Source organism: Podarcis vaucheri (genome assembly GCF_965113315.1).
Source record: "Podarcis vaucheri genome assembly, chromosome: 6".
Lineage (NCBI taxonomy): Eukaryota > Metazoa > Chordata > Lepidosauria > Squamata > Lacertidae > Podarcis > Podarcis vaucheri.
Window position 1 is genome coordinate 76,578,459 of NC_138764.1, and position 14,177 is coordinate 76,592,635.

At 42.6% G+C, this 14,177-nt stretch overlaps 1 protein-coding gene across 2 annotated transcripts in view; it reads left to right on the forward strand.

Moving 5' to 3' along the window:
* Window positions 1-14,177, forward strand: part of ACSS2 (acyl-CoA synthetase short chain family member 2) — a 58,170-nt gene that overhangs the window by 14,073 nt on the left and 29,920 nt on the right. For both annotated transcript variants that reach the window (XM_082226025.1, XM_082226026.1), the window contains exons 3-5: window positions 9,427-9,518; window positions 11,938-12,041; window positions 12,556-12,628. In XM_082226025.1, coding sequence (XP_082082151.1) covers window positions 9,427-9,518; window positions 11,938-12,041; window positions 12,556-12,628 — 269 coding nt within the window. The remainder of the gene's footprint in view (window positions 1-9,426; window positions 9,519-11,937; window positions 12,042-12,555; window positions 12,629-14,177) is intronic.

Sequence of the window (14,177 nt, forward strand, 5' to 3'; positions counted from 1 at the left end):
TAGGTGGGGTAGAGGATGTTTCAGAGCCTGAGAAGCTAGCCTGTGGCATTTCCTCATCAAGTAATTCTCTTTACATTTTTGTTTAACGTTGTATAAAGCTGTTGGGACAAATCGTCCAGAGTTCTGTGGTGCTGTTAGTATGCTGGTGGTACCAGCTCTTATTTATTATTTTTAGTTTTCAAACAGTTCTGAAGTATCAGTTTTGAAAACAATTCTTAAAAGGATAAGTGGCAGGCAAGCATTTCTGAGGAGGATATTGCCAAATGTGGGAACCACTGGAGAAAAAGCCTTGTCTGAAGTCATCACCCACCTTACCATTCAAGGTGGTGGCACCTGAAGGACCTCTGAATATTACCTTACTGAATGAGCAGCCAATCGATGTAGGAGCAGGTGGGTTGCATGAATGCCCACTTCATGCAAATAACCAACAGTGTCGATGCTGTTTAGAATTGGATTTGAATGTTGACAGATGTCTCTGCTTACCAAGATGTCTGTGTGCAGTAACTGACCACATAACTTCCTCCATGTTGCCACAAACTATTTCTGTGTAATGGTGTTCACCACCTCACGGCCCTGGCCAGTAATTGTGGTGTGCATAAAGATGCTTCTCTCTTTGGCGTTGTTGCCGTGTGGCTTAGACTTCAGGTGACCTCTAGTCTTCCTGCTGTTTTATGTGGAGCAATCCTTAGTGTAGAAGTAATCTGCATATACAGCTGAATGGTTTTAGCAAGAGTGTGTTTACAAGCTTACTTAGCAAAGTAAAACAGGTGTAGGTGTATTTGCTCAATGTATGGGAGGTGGTGTTCACCAAGTGTACATACTGAAGCAGTCTTATCTTCTCATAGTTACTCTTGCTAACTTGCGGAGCTTGTGCCAACTCGGAAATAGTAAACAGGTCTTTCTACCACAGCTGGATGGGAATGGACTTTCTCTCAAACACTTTTAGTAAAAAAAATTCCTTCCTTCAAAAGAGATGGCAATGTTTGCTGTGTTCCAAACATGTTTGTTTAATAGGCGTGTTTCTTTCTTTCTTTTTATTTATTAAAGATACTGACTTCATGTTTCTACAGTAATGTAGAACAAGAGTTTGAGTTCTGTTTGTTTTATTACAGTCATATTTCACTGTTCTTCCATTACGAAACTCAGAGTAGCAAGCAGAGGGTTATCAGATCAAAACCTATTTCATTGCAGCAAGGTTTCTGCATTGTGTACCTTTGGACCATGCTTTGTGGATGTGTAATGGGGTGGGGTTTTTTTTTGCAATCACTGAAGCAGGGTCCTAGTCTCCAGCATCCTAGAACCACCCAATTGTCATGAAAGGGGAACTTTTTAGCCACTGAGAAAGAAGTCTTCCACCCTTAGTGCTGATTAGAGCTAGTTAGAGTGAAAGGTGATTCAGCCACTAAGAAATGCCTCCTAGGGTCACTCTGGAGAAGATGCATGAGAAGAACATTGAGGAGAAGTTCTGCACGCTCCAAAGCTAAGCATATGGTAACGCTGAAAACACAAGGTGTTTCAGTTACGTGAGAATGGTGTGCAACTTCTGTTATGTACAATGGAATTTCAAGGAGAACACACCTTAAGTCATGCCAAAATAAGATATTGGAGTACTCAAAGTATTTTACCCATGCATGTACACAGAAGATGGTTGAGATACCTGGAAGGCAACACATGATCATTGCAGTGCATCCCTAATTATCATTACTGTATAATTATAAAATTGTATGGTTATTGTGTGATCTTAGAAGTGGGTGTGGCTATGAGAGGGCATGGCTAGGACTGTCATGAAGGGACCCTGCATTTCTAAATTTCACCACTATGCTACTGATGCTTGACCTGTGGAAGAGTGTACAAGTGGACCTCAAATTTTGCACACTGGCTGAGGAGCTGCAAAGTCATCAGTAGCCAAATGTTACACACCAAGCACATTAATAAAAAAAGCAGTGTTCAATTATATTCCTCTTACCTGCACCCTACGGTTGATCAGTGAGGATTCATTAAGCATTTATGCCTCATTTGAGGCACAGTATCAATATAAAATGGACAGCTTTATCCCAGGATATAAGGCCATGTCAGTTCAATTTGTGACGGTTTTTATCTTGCCTGTTTTGACAGGCTTTGTATTTAGTGGAGTCTGTTCCCTGCATAGTCACTTTCACCTTTTCCCTTGAGGGAAAAGAGCATAGTGTTTATTTTAGTGTAGATGTTGCGAAAATTGTTTCGAAGGCTTGAAATCAAATATTTCCATCTTAGTTACTAATCCTATATATCTTGTTTCTCAGCTCTTAATAAGTCAGGAGCTTGGCTTATGTGCTCAGAATAACTACTTCAGCAAGAGCCTGGAGTGTTCTTTCTTCCTGTATTTAACTTTGACTTGCTAGCAGTGGTCCCCGGGCACATTTAGAATTCTGATAATGTGCCTTGGGCACCAGTTGCAAAATGGCTGCCAAGAGGGTGTGGCATAGTAAAAAATGGCTGCCATATCTATGAAAGTTGACATAGACAGGACCATAAAATTTTGCAGAGATGCAAAACTTCTAATATATATATATATATTTTTGCAGCATGTGACCAAATATGTTCCAGGAACCTTATTTTCCAAACGGTGCTACAGAATGTGTCCAATGCTGCTGCCAATACTGCTGTCAATTTGCCCAGCATACTTTGGCGTGTACTATGGATCTTTCCCCTCCTCACCACTCCCAGCGTGGTGTAGTGGTTAAGAGCAATGGACTTGTAATCTGGTGAACTGGGTTCGCATCCCTGCTCCTCCACATGCAGCTGCTGGGTGACCTTGGGCTAGTCACACTTTTCTGAAGTCTCTCAGCCTCACTCACCTCAGAGTGTTTGTTGTGGGGGAGGAAGGGAAAGGAGAATGTTAGCCGCTTTGAGACTCCTTAAGGGGAGTGAAAGGTGGGATATCAAGTCCAAACTCCTCCCCCTCCCCTTGAAGCCCCTGTACACCCTCAAAATCTGCACCAGATGGTTGGGGGAACCCTGTGGAGCAGATATTTGGGTTTCTTGGTGAAAAGAAGGAAGTCCTATTCTGCAAGTGGAACCTGGTTTGTGCATCATTGGATACAATTCTAAGTCTTGTTTGTGCTTCCAGTTGAAGAGTTACTCTTAAACTCGGGTATTGCATGAATATTCATGCATAATTACAAATAAATATGTATTTAATGTTGGCCAGCTAGTAATCATACTATTTTATTTATTTAAATATTTTATATCCTGTTCTTCAGTCAAAAAAGGCTCCCAGAGTGGCCATACAAATCGTGAGAAAGAGAGGAGAGAGAAGGAAGGAAGGAAAGAAGGAAAGTCCCTGCCCTCAAGTTTACAATATGAAAAGACATTATGGGAAATAAATGGATTGGAAAGGAAGAAGAAATAAGCATATGCAAACACAAGTTCTTAATTACAAAATATGGAACAGAAAGAATAGAAAAGAGTAATGTTTGGGAAACACTCAGATTAGTGTGGTGACGGGGGCTGAATGTCATCTGAAATGAGCAGAAAAGACTTGCCAAGCAAGCTGTTGTTTGAAGTCCAGGGAAAAGTCAAATCAGTCAACAAAGCTAAAAATAGCCCTGCAGAATGAACCCTCAGCCCAACACACACAATTTTAGCAACAGACCCCAAATACAGGATCAGAATCCCCCTTGGCTTTTTAGTTCTCTGGAGAAACCGGCTCAGGTATATGTGCACATGCACACACACCTTTTTACTGCCAACGATGTATGAGGTGGCTGAGTGGAGAGTTCTCCATCCATTTGCTTCCAAAAGAGAGAGAGTGAAAAGGATGGAGAGAGTAAAAGCTAACCTCTGAGTCCTTGACTGCCCTTCAAACACAAGCACGAGATGGCTGGCTGGACAAGAGATCAGCAAACGTCACACCACACCCCTCCTCTATTTTGGGAAAAAGGGAAAATACGCACACAAGAAAAAGCACTCAGAAAAGGAAAAAATGGAAGAAGTGGCCTCAGTGGTCCAGAGTTGCCCCCACAACCCCCTAAGTTTAAGGCAGCTATTCTGGCAAGAAATAGACAAAGGTCAGCAGATTGCTGTCCCTTTAGTTCTGCAAAAAGAAGAAAAATTAAAGCCTCACAAAAGGGGAAAAGTTGTAAAAGTGGTTTCTACAGTCCAGCGCTCCCCAGCCAAGCACAAGTGACTCCCAACAACTGCCACCCCCCAATAAAACAAGAAAAAAAGATCTACCAACCTACCTATACTCAGCCACTGGCACCGCTTGGTTTTTGGCAAAGTGTAACTCCTTTTTCTCACCTGTACTTTTCCTGTCCAGAAGAGAAGGGAGAGGGCAGCTGCCACCCAGTCAGCATTGATTTTGGGAAAGGGGCAGCATGTTCAGTCTATATGTAGCGCAGCAAAGAACTCTGAAGCCTGTTTTTCAGTGGCGGTGCTTTTCAGTTGGTACTTTCATGGGTACCAAAGGGATTGTACGCAGGTCAGTGTTTGAAATTCCCTGGGCATCAGGTGTGTTAGCGACTTGGCATGGCCAAATTTGAGACGTATGGTCACGATGTGTTGCGACTGAGACTTGAAAGTAAAACTTCCGCAGCCCGAGTCACCTGGGTGTTGCTGCAGGAAGTGAAAGTAAAAAAATGGTGCCCTGCATGACTCACTAGTAAGATTGCTTTTAAAATTCCAAAATAAAAATTACAACTAGGCATTCTGTTGTGGCACCATTTGGCAAAGAGCTTATATACCTGCATTTCTAACACAGATGCAGGGTGCTGCATTGGCAATGCCAACCTGTAGAAATGAAATCTGTGTATGAAGTGGTGTTTACATGAAAAGTGGAGTTTATCTTGGTTGTAGGGCTTCTAGAAGCCCAGTTTCTCCAAGCTACTTTTGCACATTTTCTTATTTCTTTGGGGGGTTTTTTAATGAAAGAAGGAACAGTCTTTCACTTTTATTACATCGACTTACTTACTCGTTGGGGAAACTGTTTACTTTTACTTTACTTTTTCCTTGTTACTAAATTCCTTTTAACTTTGAAAATTGAGAATATTATATAAAATATCCACATCAATATTTATAGGAATGTCAGCACATTTTTGAGAGAAACTGTATTTTACACCAGCATGAAAGGTAACGTGCTTTTTGAGATGTTCAATACAAAGAGCTTTTTGAAGTTTACAAACTAATTTTCAGAGTGTGTTTACCATATGCCATACTTCTTGAACATCAGAATGTGGAAGAAACGGCCCTCTTTCTGGTTTAGCTTTCAGTGCTGAATAAAGTTTAGTTGGTATGTAAGGGTTAGGGTTTTGTTTTGTTTTTTGTATCTTCTGAACGAATAGCTGATGGCAATTCTAGACAATACTGAAGTAAGGAGGCCAGAAAGTGACAGAATTTTCAGTAGAGACATGCCTAAAGGTTTTGCTAAAGATGATATGAAGCAAGCATGTAGATCCATGGCATTATTGGTGGAAGTCATTTAAATTTTTTTAAAAAAGATTTTATTTCAATTTGTTCTATTTTCTGAAAGCAAAGGCACTGGGTTTTTTTTAATTAGTATCCACAATTTCTAACCTCTTGTTGCATTTTTGTACATGTAGGACTAAGGAAGTATCTCTTTTTGTAATGTGGGCATGACCCATGCTGTTATGTGTGGGGCTTTGGGGGCTGTGTGGGGGTGAGTATTTAATATATTGTATTATAGCACAGAGATCTGTGAATAGCTTGTTAGCGTTGTTTGGTGAGCAACATCGTAATAATCACCATATTGATGAAAGGCAAAATTGCTTCTTCTTTCTGTGAACTAGCAATGAAAATTCATACACTGGGAAAAGTTCTATTTCAATATTATTTTCTGCCCATTCAGCTTGTTGGTCTTTACATTGATCTGGCTCTCTACAGAGGACTGGGTGGAACCCCCTTCTCCCTGTCTGATTTGCTAGGCTGGACTCAGCTCATCTTACACCATCAGCCCTCACCCTAGCTGTGAGCAAATAGGCTTCTTAGCAGTGTATGAGCCCAGGGGAGGGAATGGGTGTGCAATGTGTTGCAGTTTCATTGTGTAAGAGAACATAAATTAAACATGAAACCATTTCATGCTTCAAATGAGGGCTCGGGTTATTGGGGAATATTCCAGCCACCACTGCAATCAAATAAGCTGTGACTGAGGATCTTTGGGGTTTTAACATGTGACGTCTAACCCATTAGCCCTTTTGACAAGGGAGAACAGAGTGACGCCTTCCTGGGAGCAGGGAAAGTAAGACGTGCCAAATCTTTTATTCATTGTGTGCCACATTCTTGTGCAACAGATAGGTATAGAGAAGGAGTGGCAAGCCAGTGCTGCTCCAGATGTTGTTGGACTTCCATCAGCCAGCCAGCATGCCCAGTGGATGATGGAAGTTGTAGTCTAGCCACATATGAAGGAGCACAGGTTCCCTGCCCCTGGTCTAGAGGCCTCAGTTAAAGGTTCTTAGTTGCATTGTGGTCTTGAGCTATGCCCTTTAGTATTTAGATAATGTGTATTACATATTTGATTACACCCAGGGTCTCTGTACCTCTGGGGCAGGGGAGATTGAGGATTTTCCCTTTTATGCCATTAAGAGTCCACTTCATGTAAAAGTTGAAACAATAAATGATCTATCTCCACTTTTGTAATTAAAAAGTAAGTTTAAGCATGTCATTTAAGGGCACGTTCTGAGCAGAAAAGACCCACAAGAGGATGGTAACTTTGGTGGATGTTAACTTTGTTAAGGCAGATGCTAACCAGATTCTTGTCAGTAGGGTTTTTTTTTAGGAATCCAGTATAGGCAAGGACAGAAACAACATTAAATGTTTGGTATTAGTGCCAATAAGCCACAGCTGTCTTGGCAACTAGTTACTTTGGGTGGTTGTTGTTTACACCCTGGTTGTAATCATGTGCATACTCACCTGGGAGTAAATTCCACTAAGTTCAGTGGAGCTTGCTTCTGAGTAGGCATGTATAGAATTGCGTAATAATAGCCTTCCGGGAATGTGGAGAACATAAGTAAAAATAAATGTGACACTTTCTGAAATGATCTGCCCCAACTTGAAAATAAGAAACTGGCAGTTAAAATCACATGAAAGCTACATAGTCCACATGGCAACAGATGCTAGGTCACCCCTGCAAACAGGCCTCTGCCTTGACTTTTGTAGCAAGACAGCAATGCCTTCTTGGCGACCATGCTGGAAAACCTCCTAAAGTGGGCATCTAATGAGTTTCTTTCTCTTTCAGGATGCTGAAGTATCACAAATAAAAGGGACAGGCTAGTAGAAACTTTGAGAGCAGTTGCATTTTTATATAGACTTGCTTGCAATATTGCATTTGTCCCTCCACCAATCCACATGAGGGATACCAATACTGAGCTGCACCTGAAAGCATGGTTATGCCCACCCTTACATGAGCAAGAATGTATACCCTTATTAAATGCACAATAATCAGTTCTGGAGGGGATCAGCACTCAATCAATAATGGCAGCTGGAATGTGTTTGTTCTCCGCAAGAACCTGCCAGGTGACTAAAGCATGGGAACGTAGCCAGGTAGTTACTGTTATGACAGTCTAGAAGAATTTCACATGGGTACTAAATAAAATTTCCAGTTCCGGGAGCCAAAGATCAGTCTCTGATTAAATCGAAGCACAGTTTCAAACACTTGTCAGATGTTAGCGATCCATTTTCAGGCTTCAGAAGGTTCGTTCGACACATTACAGTCAAGATAAGCAAGGGTGATGAGCAACCAGCCATCCCCACCTCCAGCATTGAAGCTGCAGAGGAGGACAGAAGACATCTACCTTCTCTCCAGCTCCATGGTTGGGAGAGAAGCTGTGGGTTGTTTAGCAGCTGCAAGTTAAGGTGTCTGGAGGTATTAAAGAAACAAAGGAAGCTGCCTTATAGAAATATCTAGACATGCAGTGGATCTCTAGGATTTCAGGCAGGGATCTCTTCCATCCCTACCTGGAGATGACAGGGATTGAAACTAGGACCTTCTACATGCGATGAAACAGATGATCTGCCACTGAACTGCTGACCTTCCCTATATGTCTCAAGCCATTGAGAGCCAAAACAGCATGCATCTCAACACCCCCATCCTTGACAGTCTTTCCTGCTCTATATCAGGAAAGGTGGGCAGGGGAAGACTGTACATAGATGGAAGGTGCTCAGAGCAGTAGTGGTCCCCAACTGGTCACTCTCCTCGCTAGCCTTTCCTTCTGGAAAGGTGAGGGCAGGGGGAGGTTTTGGTGGTGGTGCTAGAAAGTGTTCAGCACCCAATCTAGCATGCTGCCCTTGTACCAGCACCAAATAGTTGCTGTTTCTGTCATTGTCCAAATCTGGCACTTAATGCTGATGCCTAAAATTTTGAATCTTGTGCTTAGGAATTTGAAAAAAATTGTTTTCCCAAATGCCAGCTGTTGTGCTTTCACCTGGCTGAAGGCAACTGAGAGTTGGTTCACATGAGCTGCAGCTGACAATGTTTAATCCAGTTTGAATGCTACGGGGCAGGGAAGTGTGATGGCGAAACCTCAGGCCTGTCACTTGGTCATGAGCAAAAAACAGGTTAATGGAACCTTTTTTCCACTCTGAGGGCCAGAGCAAAAACTTACCTTCACTCATGTGGGGCATTTTTTTATAGTTGTGCAAGGCTCCCTGCCTGATATCACAATGGCATTAGCTGTCAGCTTCAAAAAAAGCTCTGTCAATGTTGATCGGTGCGGTTGGTGATCCTGCTTGCTAAGTAACAGTTAGGAATGCAGTTTAAGCTCCTAATTGTCCTTTTGGAACCATGTCATTACCTGCCCCACACCTGATGCAACACCTGATGTCAAATGTGGGGCAGATGGGTATTGTTTGGAGGAAATGGCTTTGTGGGCTAAAATTAGGCATGTAGGCTGGAGGTTCCCAACCACTGGTGAAAAGGGTTCTGTCATCTGCCAACAGCCAGACTAATTACAGTCATTAACCCATCTTCATTAAGGATGATACTATCTTAGCTTAATAAGTTGAGACACGAATGGGCCTTGGCAGTGGGTGTACAACCCCTTCGCTCATTCCTGTATAGTAGGAAACCCCCCCCCCAAGATCTTAATAAGTCTGCGTAACATATAGATTACAGAAAAAAATAAAATTGTCTTCTAGGAGACAATCAAACCAAGAAGTCTTCCATTAACTCGAGTTTTTCATTTTGCCTGAACTGGGAAACCATGGTTAACAGCTTTAGATGCCAACTTGTCTTTTCAGTGTCTTCTGCTGTATTTTTCTAGAAGGCTAGAAATATGACAAGTTAAGAAATTTACCTGTCACACTTTCTGCAGGTTTTGTCCTTTGTGCCCCTTTGAGAAATGTGGGTGAGCTATATTTGCTGTTCAGACTGTGCAGTCATAGTTTGTCATTGAGTGTCTGTGTTCATAACTGATCCTTTTTTTCCCCTTGTAGGGAGGGAAATGAACCAGGGGAGTCCATGACGATCACGTACAGTGAATTGCTGAGTAAAGTCTGCCAGTTTGCCAATGTTCTTCAGGAACAAGGTATCTGATTCTGCGGGAATCTACAAATTTGCTTGCCTCTGAAAGCATCCCTCCTTTCTCTGATGAGTGTAACAGGTCTTGTCATCCAAGCCTGAAGTTGGGGAAGAGGTTGTGGGATTTTTTTTTTTTTTTTACATTTGTGCTGCACCTCCCAAGTGCAGAGCAATGCAGTTCAGGCTGCACTTTCATTTTGAGATAAGAGGAGGGATTTCATTTGATATCATGCTGCAGCTTATAGGATTGCTTCAGAAGTATAATACGAAGGTCAAGACCCCACCTCTCCCCCACATCTTGGTAGAGGGGTAGAATTGTGGTGATAAATGCTGGAAATGGATTACAGATATGTGCTAAACGAACTTGATTTTTGTGACTTTTAAAACAAAACAGCTTTGTAAGAACTTGTACAAAGAAGGGCATATATATACTTCCAGTATATTTTTAAATTAAATATAAAACTGCACCACATCCATCCCAACATTGTTTCTGAGCAGAAGCATCTGTTCCTTCCAAACTGGGGCTTAAACAGAATTTTTATTAAAATGTACCGTATTTTTCGCCCTATAGGACGCACTTTTCCCCCTCCAAAAATGAAGGGGAAATGTGTGTGCGTCCTATGGGGCAAATGCAGGCTTTCGCTGAAACCTGGAGAGTGAGAGGGGTCGGTGCGCATCGACCCCTCTCCAGGCTTCAGGAAGCTATCCGCAAGCCGTGGGAGCCCGTGGGAGTCCCCCCCCCCCGGGCTCCCACGGCTTGCACAGAGCTGCCTGCTGAGCAGTCGCGACGGGGCTTCGGGTAGCTCTGCGCAAGCCACGGGAGCCCTCCCCCGGCTTGCGCAGCGCTGCCTCTTATCCCGAAGCTACCCGAAGCGACTGCTCAGCGCGCCGGGGCTTCGGGATAAGAGGCAACACTGCGTAAGCCGCGGGAGGGCTCCCCCGGCTTGCGCGGACCTGCCTCTTATCCCGAAGCCCCGTCACGCTGGGCAGTCGCGCCGGGGCTTTGGGTAGCTCTGCGCAAGCTGCAGGAGAGCTCCCCCGGCTTGCGTGGAGCTGCCTCTTATCCCGACGCCCCGGCGCGCTGAGCAGTCGTGCCGAGGCTTCGGGTAGCTCTGCGCAAGCCGCAGGAGGGCTCCCACGGCTTGCGGAGAGCAGCCTGTTCTGGGGTCGGGGGAAGCTCGGGCTTCCCCCGCCTCGCGCCTTGAGGGGGAAATAATTCCCCCCCCTTTATTTCCCCCCCAAAAAACTAGGTGCGCCTTATGGGCCAGTGCACCCTATGAGGCGAAAAATACAGTACTCTGATAAGATTATATGCAACTTTGCATATTCAGCTTTATAAATTATTATTATTTGATTCTGCATACTTGTATGTTTAACAATCTTTGCATTACTTTTTAATAAATGTCCTCTTGCTCACCCTTCTGATTTTGCATACCTCAATTGCTATGTCTTATTTTATACATATGTGGCATAATGTTTATCTACAGAACATGAAGAAATATAATTTATTATGCAGGGCAGAAACCAATGCTAGCAACAAATGTAAAATATGCAGAATATAGGGAATAGGTATCAGTGAAAGCAACAAATATGTTTCGAATGATCTTATTTGTTGGTTTGTTTTTTATCTGTCAAACATATTGACATGTGGCTCGTGAATATGTGGCAAGGTGTGGTCAAATAAAGTTGTATTCAGCTTTAAAAAACAAATATCAGGCGATTGTAGGAATGTTGCCAGTAGTATCAATGGATGGAACTACAAAATAAAATGCTGTTGATATAAAGTTATCTTTTTCAAAGGAAAGTAAAATGTAACAAATGTTTGCATATAACATTTCATATTAGATACATCTGACCAGCAAGAGAACCCTTTGGTATATTTATATTCTAAAATGTTTAAATAGAAACATATCCTACCTAGCCTTAGAAACTTCCAATTACAAAACGGTGACTGGTTCCACTAAAGAGATAGTTGCACTTTTTACTGGGGCTGTTGTGAGAATTTAACTTGCTAGTGTTTTGCAAAGCAACATGGAAATGAAGCATCAGTGTGCTTCCTCTTCTTAGCTGTGGCTTGAAGAAAACATATTAACAGCATTTTATTCTGTAGTGCCATCCCTTGTTCCTACTGGCAATGTCTTTGAAGCAAAGATGCCCTTCTAAATTCAGCCACAATATGCTTCTCTTTCATTGGTAACCCCAGGGCAGATCCCATGATCCCAAGCCCCCCCCCTCAAAAGTTTTGTTTGTCATGCATACACTTCTGATCTTTCAGGAATTGTATGCTTGTGTTTTTGAGCCTCCTGACTTCTTTTTCCCCCAGCTTTGTTCTTTCTCTTGGAATACCAGGGCCCAGGACACAGTGGCTGAATGGCAAAAAGAGTGTCCGCTGTTTGGCATGAGAAACATCTCTTTCTCTTTCACAGGCATAAAGAAAGGAGACAGAGTTTCTATCTACATGCCAATGATCATTGAGCTGGTGGTAGCCATGCTAGCCTGTGCCAGAATTGGAGCAGTTCATTCCATTGTGGTAGGAAGGAGCAATTACTTCTGGTGTGATTTCTGTTCTTGTGCGGCACTGGCTGCAGATTGAAATGAACAGTGCTTGTAGCAGATAGCAACCCTAATTAAGCTAAGTTTGTGCCCCTGAACTGGTTTTTTTTTTTTTTTGGGGGGGGTGGAATCTTGTGTTCCAGTTTAAGGATTTTAAGCTTAGGTTTTTAGATAATGTTTTCCATGTTGACATTTGCCACCCTGAGCATTGCAGAGGATTCTGCAGAGTGTTCCAATGCATGGTCTGTACATGTGGGGGTGTCAGCAAAGCTGTACATTGCAGAAGTCTGGTAGCCATGGGCAAACTGTATTTCAATGAAATATATATGCAATTCTCATTGAAAGAAACCTTGATAATCATCTAAGGAACTCTAGAGCACTCTAGAATAGCCTTTTGGAAAAGTTATGGCACTAATATATTGTAAAAGTGCCATTCGTTGAGTCCCTGTTCACAACTGCAATTGTGATTAATCGTGTGTTCTTGTTTTTAGTTTGCAGGTTTCTCGGCAGAATCCCTTTGTGAAAGGATCCTTGATTCCCACTGCTCACTTCTCATCACTGCAGGTAAAACAGTTCTCTTCTAAACTGCAGGGCCTTTAATCTTATCAGAATACTTTGCAAACAAGATTGACCTTTTAATGAAAACACCCCATGTTCGGCCAACTTTTTATGCTCTTCCTCTTACTAGGAAGGAGCTATTACTGGGTTGAACTGCAGTCCAGGGATATGTTTTGTCAGGGCACAAGCTGTGGGCAATACATCCGTTTTCTGATAAGGTGGAGTTTCATTATCGAAAGATCCTCCTTCCACTTTGTTTGATGGTTTCTGTTGTTACAGGTGGTTTCAAAAATTGTGTCAGATTTCCTGGGTGCAATTCTGGATACAGTTTTTAGGCTGCAATCCTATGCAGCTGCCTAGGGAAAAACCCCGCTGAAAAGAGTGGGACAATTCTAACTAGATATATGCATGGGATTGCATTCTTAGTTCATGATTTGACATTCAGTTTGGCTTTCCATGCCAGATAAATAAAAATAAAGGAATTTCCACATTCTGAAAGCATGCATTAACTTAACAGTTCAAACTGTTTCTGTTTAATTTTGTAACACAATAAATCAATTTCTCCAAGATCTGTATATTAGTCTCCTGCCACTTGCTACATCATGTTGAACTAAAACAGGGGAAAGTCCTGTAAAATCTTCTTCCTTCTGATTGTTCCCCATAGAACACTTCCAAGATTATTGCTCACTGTAAACATACAAGGTTGGCCCTACCATTAGACAGAGTGATGTAACCACCTCAGGAGGAGCATCAACCCCTCACCCAGCCATTCTTGTGGAGCTCTCCAACCATCTCCATTTAGTTGGCGGGCAGAGCTGTGTGGGGCACACAGCCTGTCCTGCACCCTGTAAAGTAGCCTGCTGTTCTTGGGTGAAATGGTGGGCACTGTCCTGTTGCAAATATTTAAGTAAGATTGAGTTGCCAGTCCAGTTGAATGGGAGTGCCATCTTGTCCTTTGCAGCAAAATGTGCTGGGCAGGCACTGAAACCTGAGGCCCGTTCAGTAAGGTAGGTTTCATTTATTCCATAAAGCAGGGATGGAAAGCCTGCAGTTGAAGTGCAACTCTCAGCATTGCACATTCGCGGAGAAAGCTATCAAGGGCTACCAGCCATGATGGCTGTGCTCTACCTCCACAGTTGGGGGCAGCAAGTCTTCCTAATACCAATTTCTGGAAACCACAGTAGGGGAGCGTGCTCTTGTGCTCATGTTCTGCTTCTTGGTTCCTCAGAGGCATCTGGTTGGACACTGTGAGAACAGGAAGCTGGACTAGATGGGCCATTGGTCTGATCCAGCAGGCTATATTCCTTTTCTTCTTCTTTTTATATTTTCAGTTTTACAATTACATCGTTTTCCATTCTTATACAGTAGTTCTTTTTTAGACACCCCACCCAGCATTCAGTGACGGTTCTTTGTACATCTTGCTTAGCTGCATATACATTAATTCCTTCACCTTATTTTTCACATTGACATATCATTTGTATTATCAACTGTTGGTCACAAGGTATCCCGTACTTGGAATTTGAGATCATTTTATTTTATTTTTGGTAAATAATCC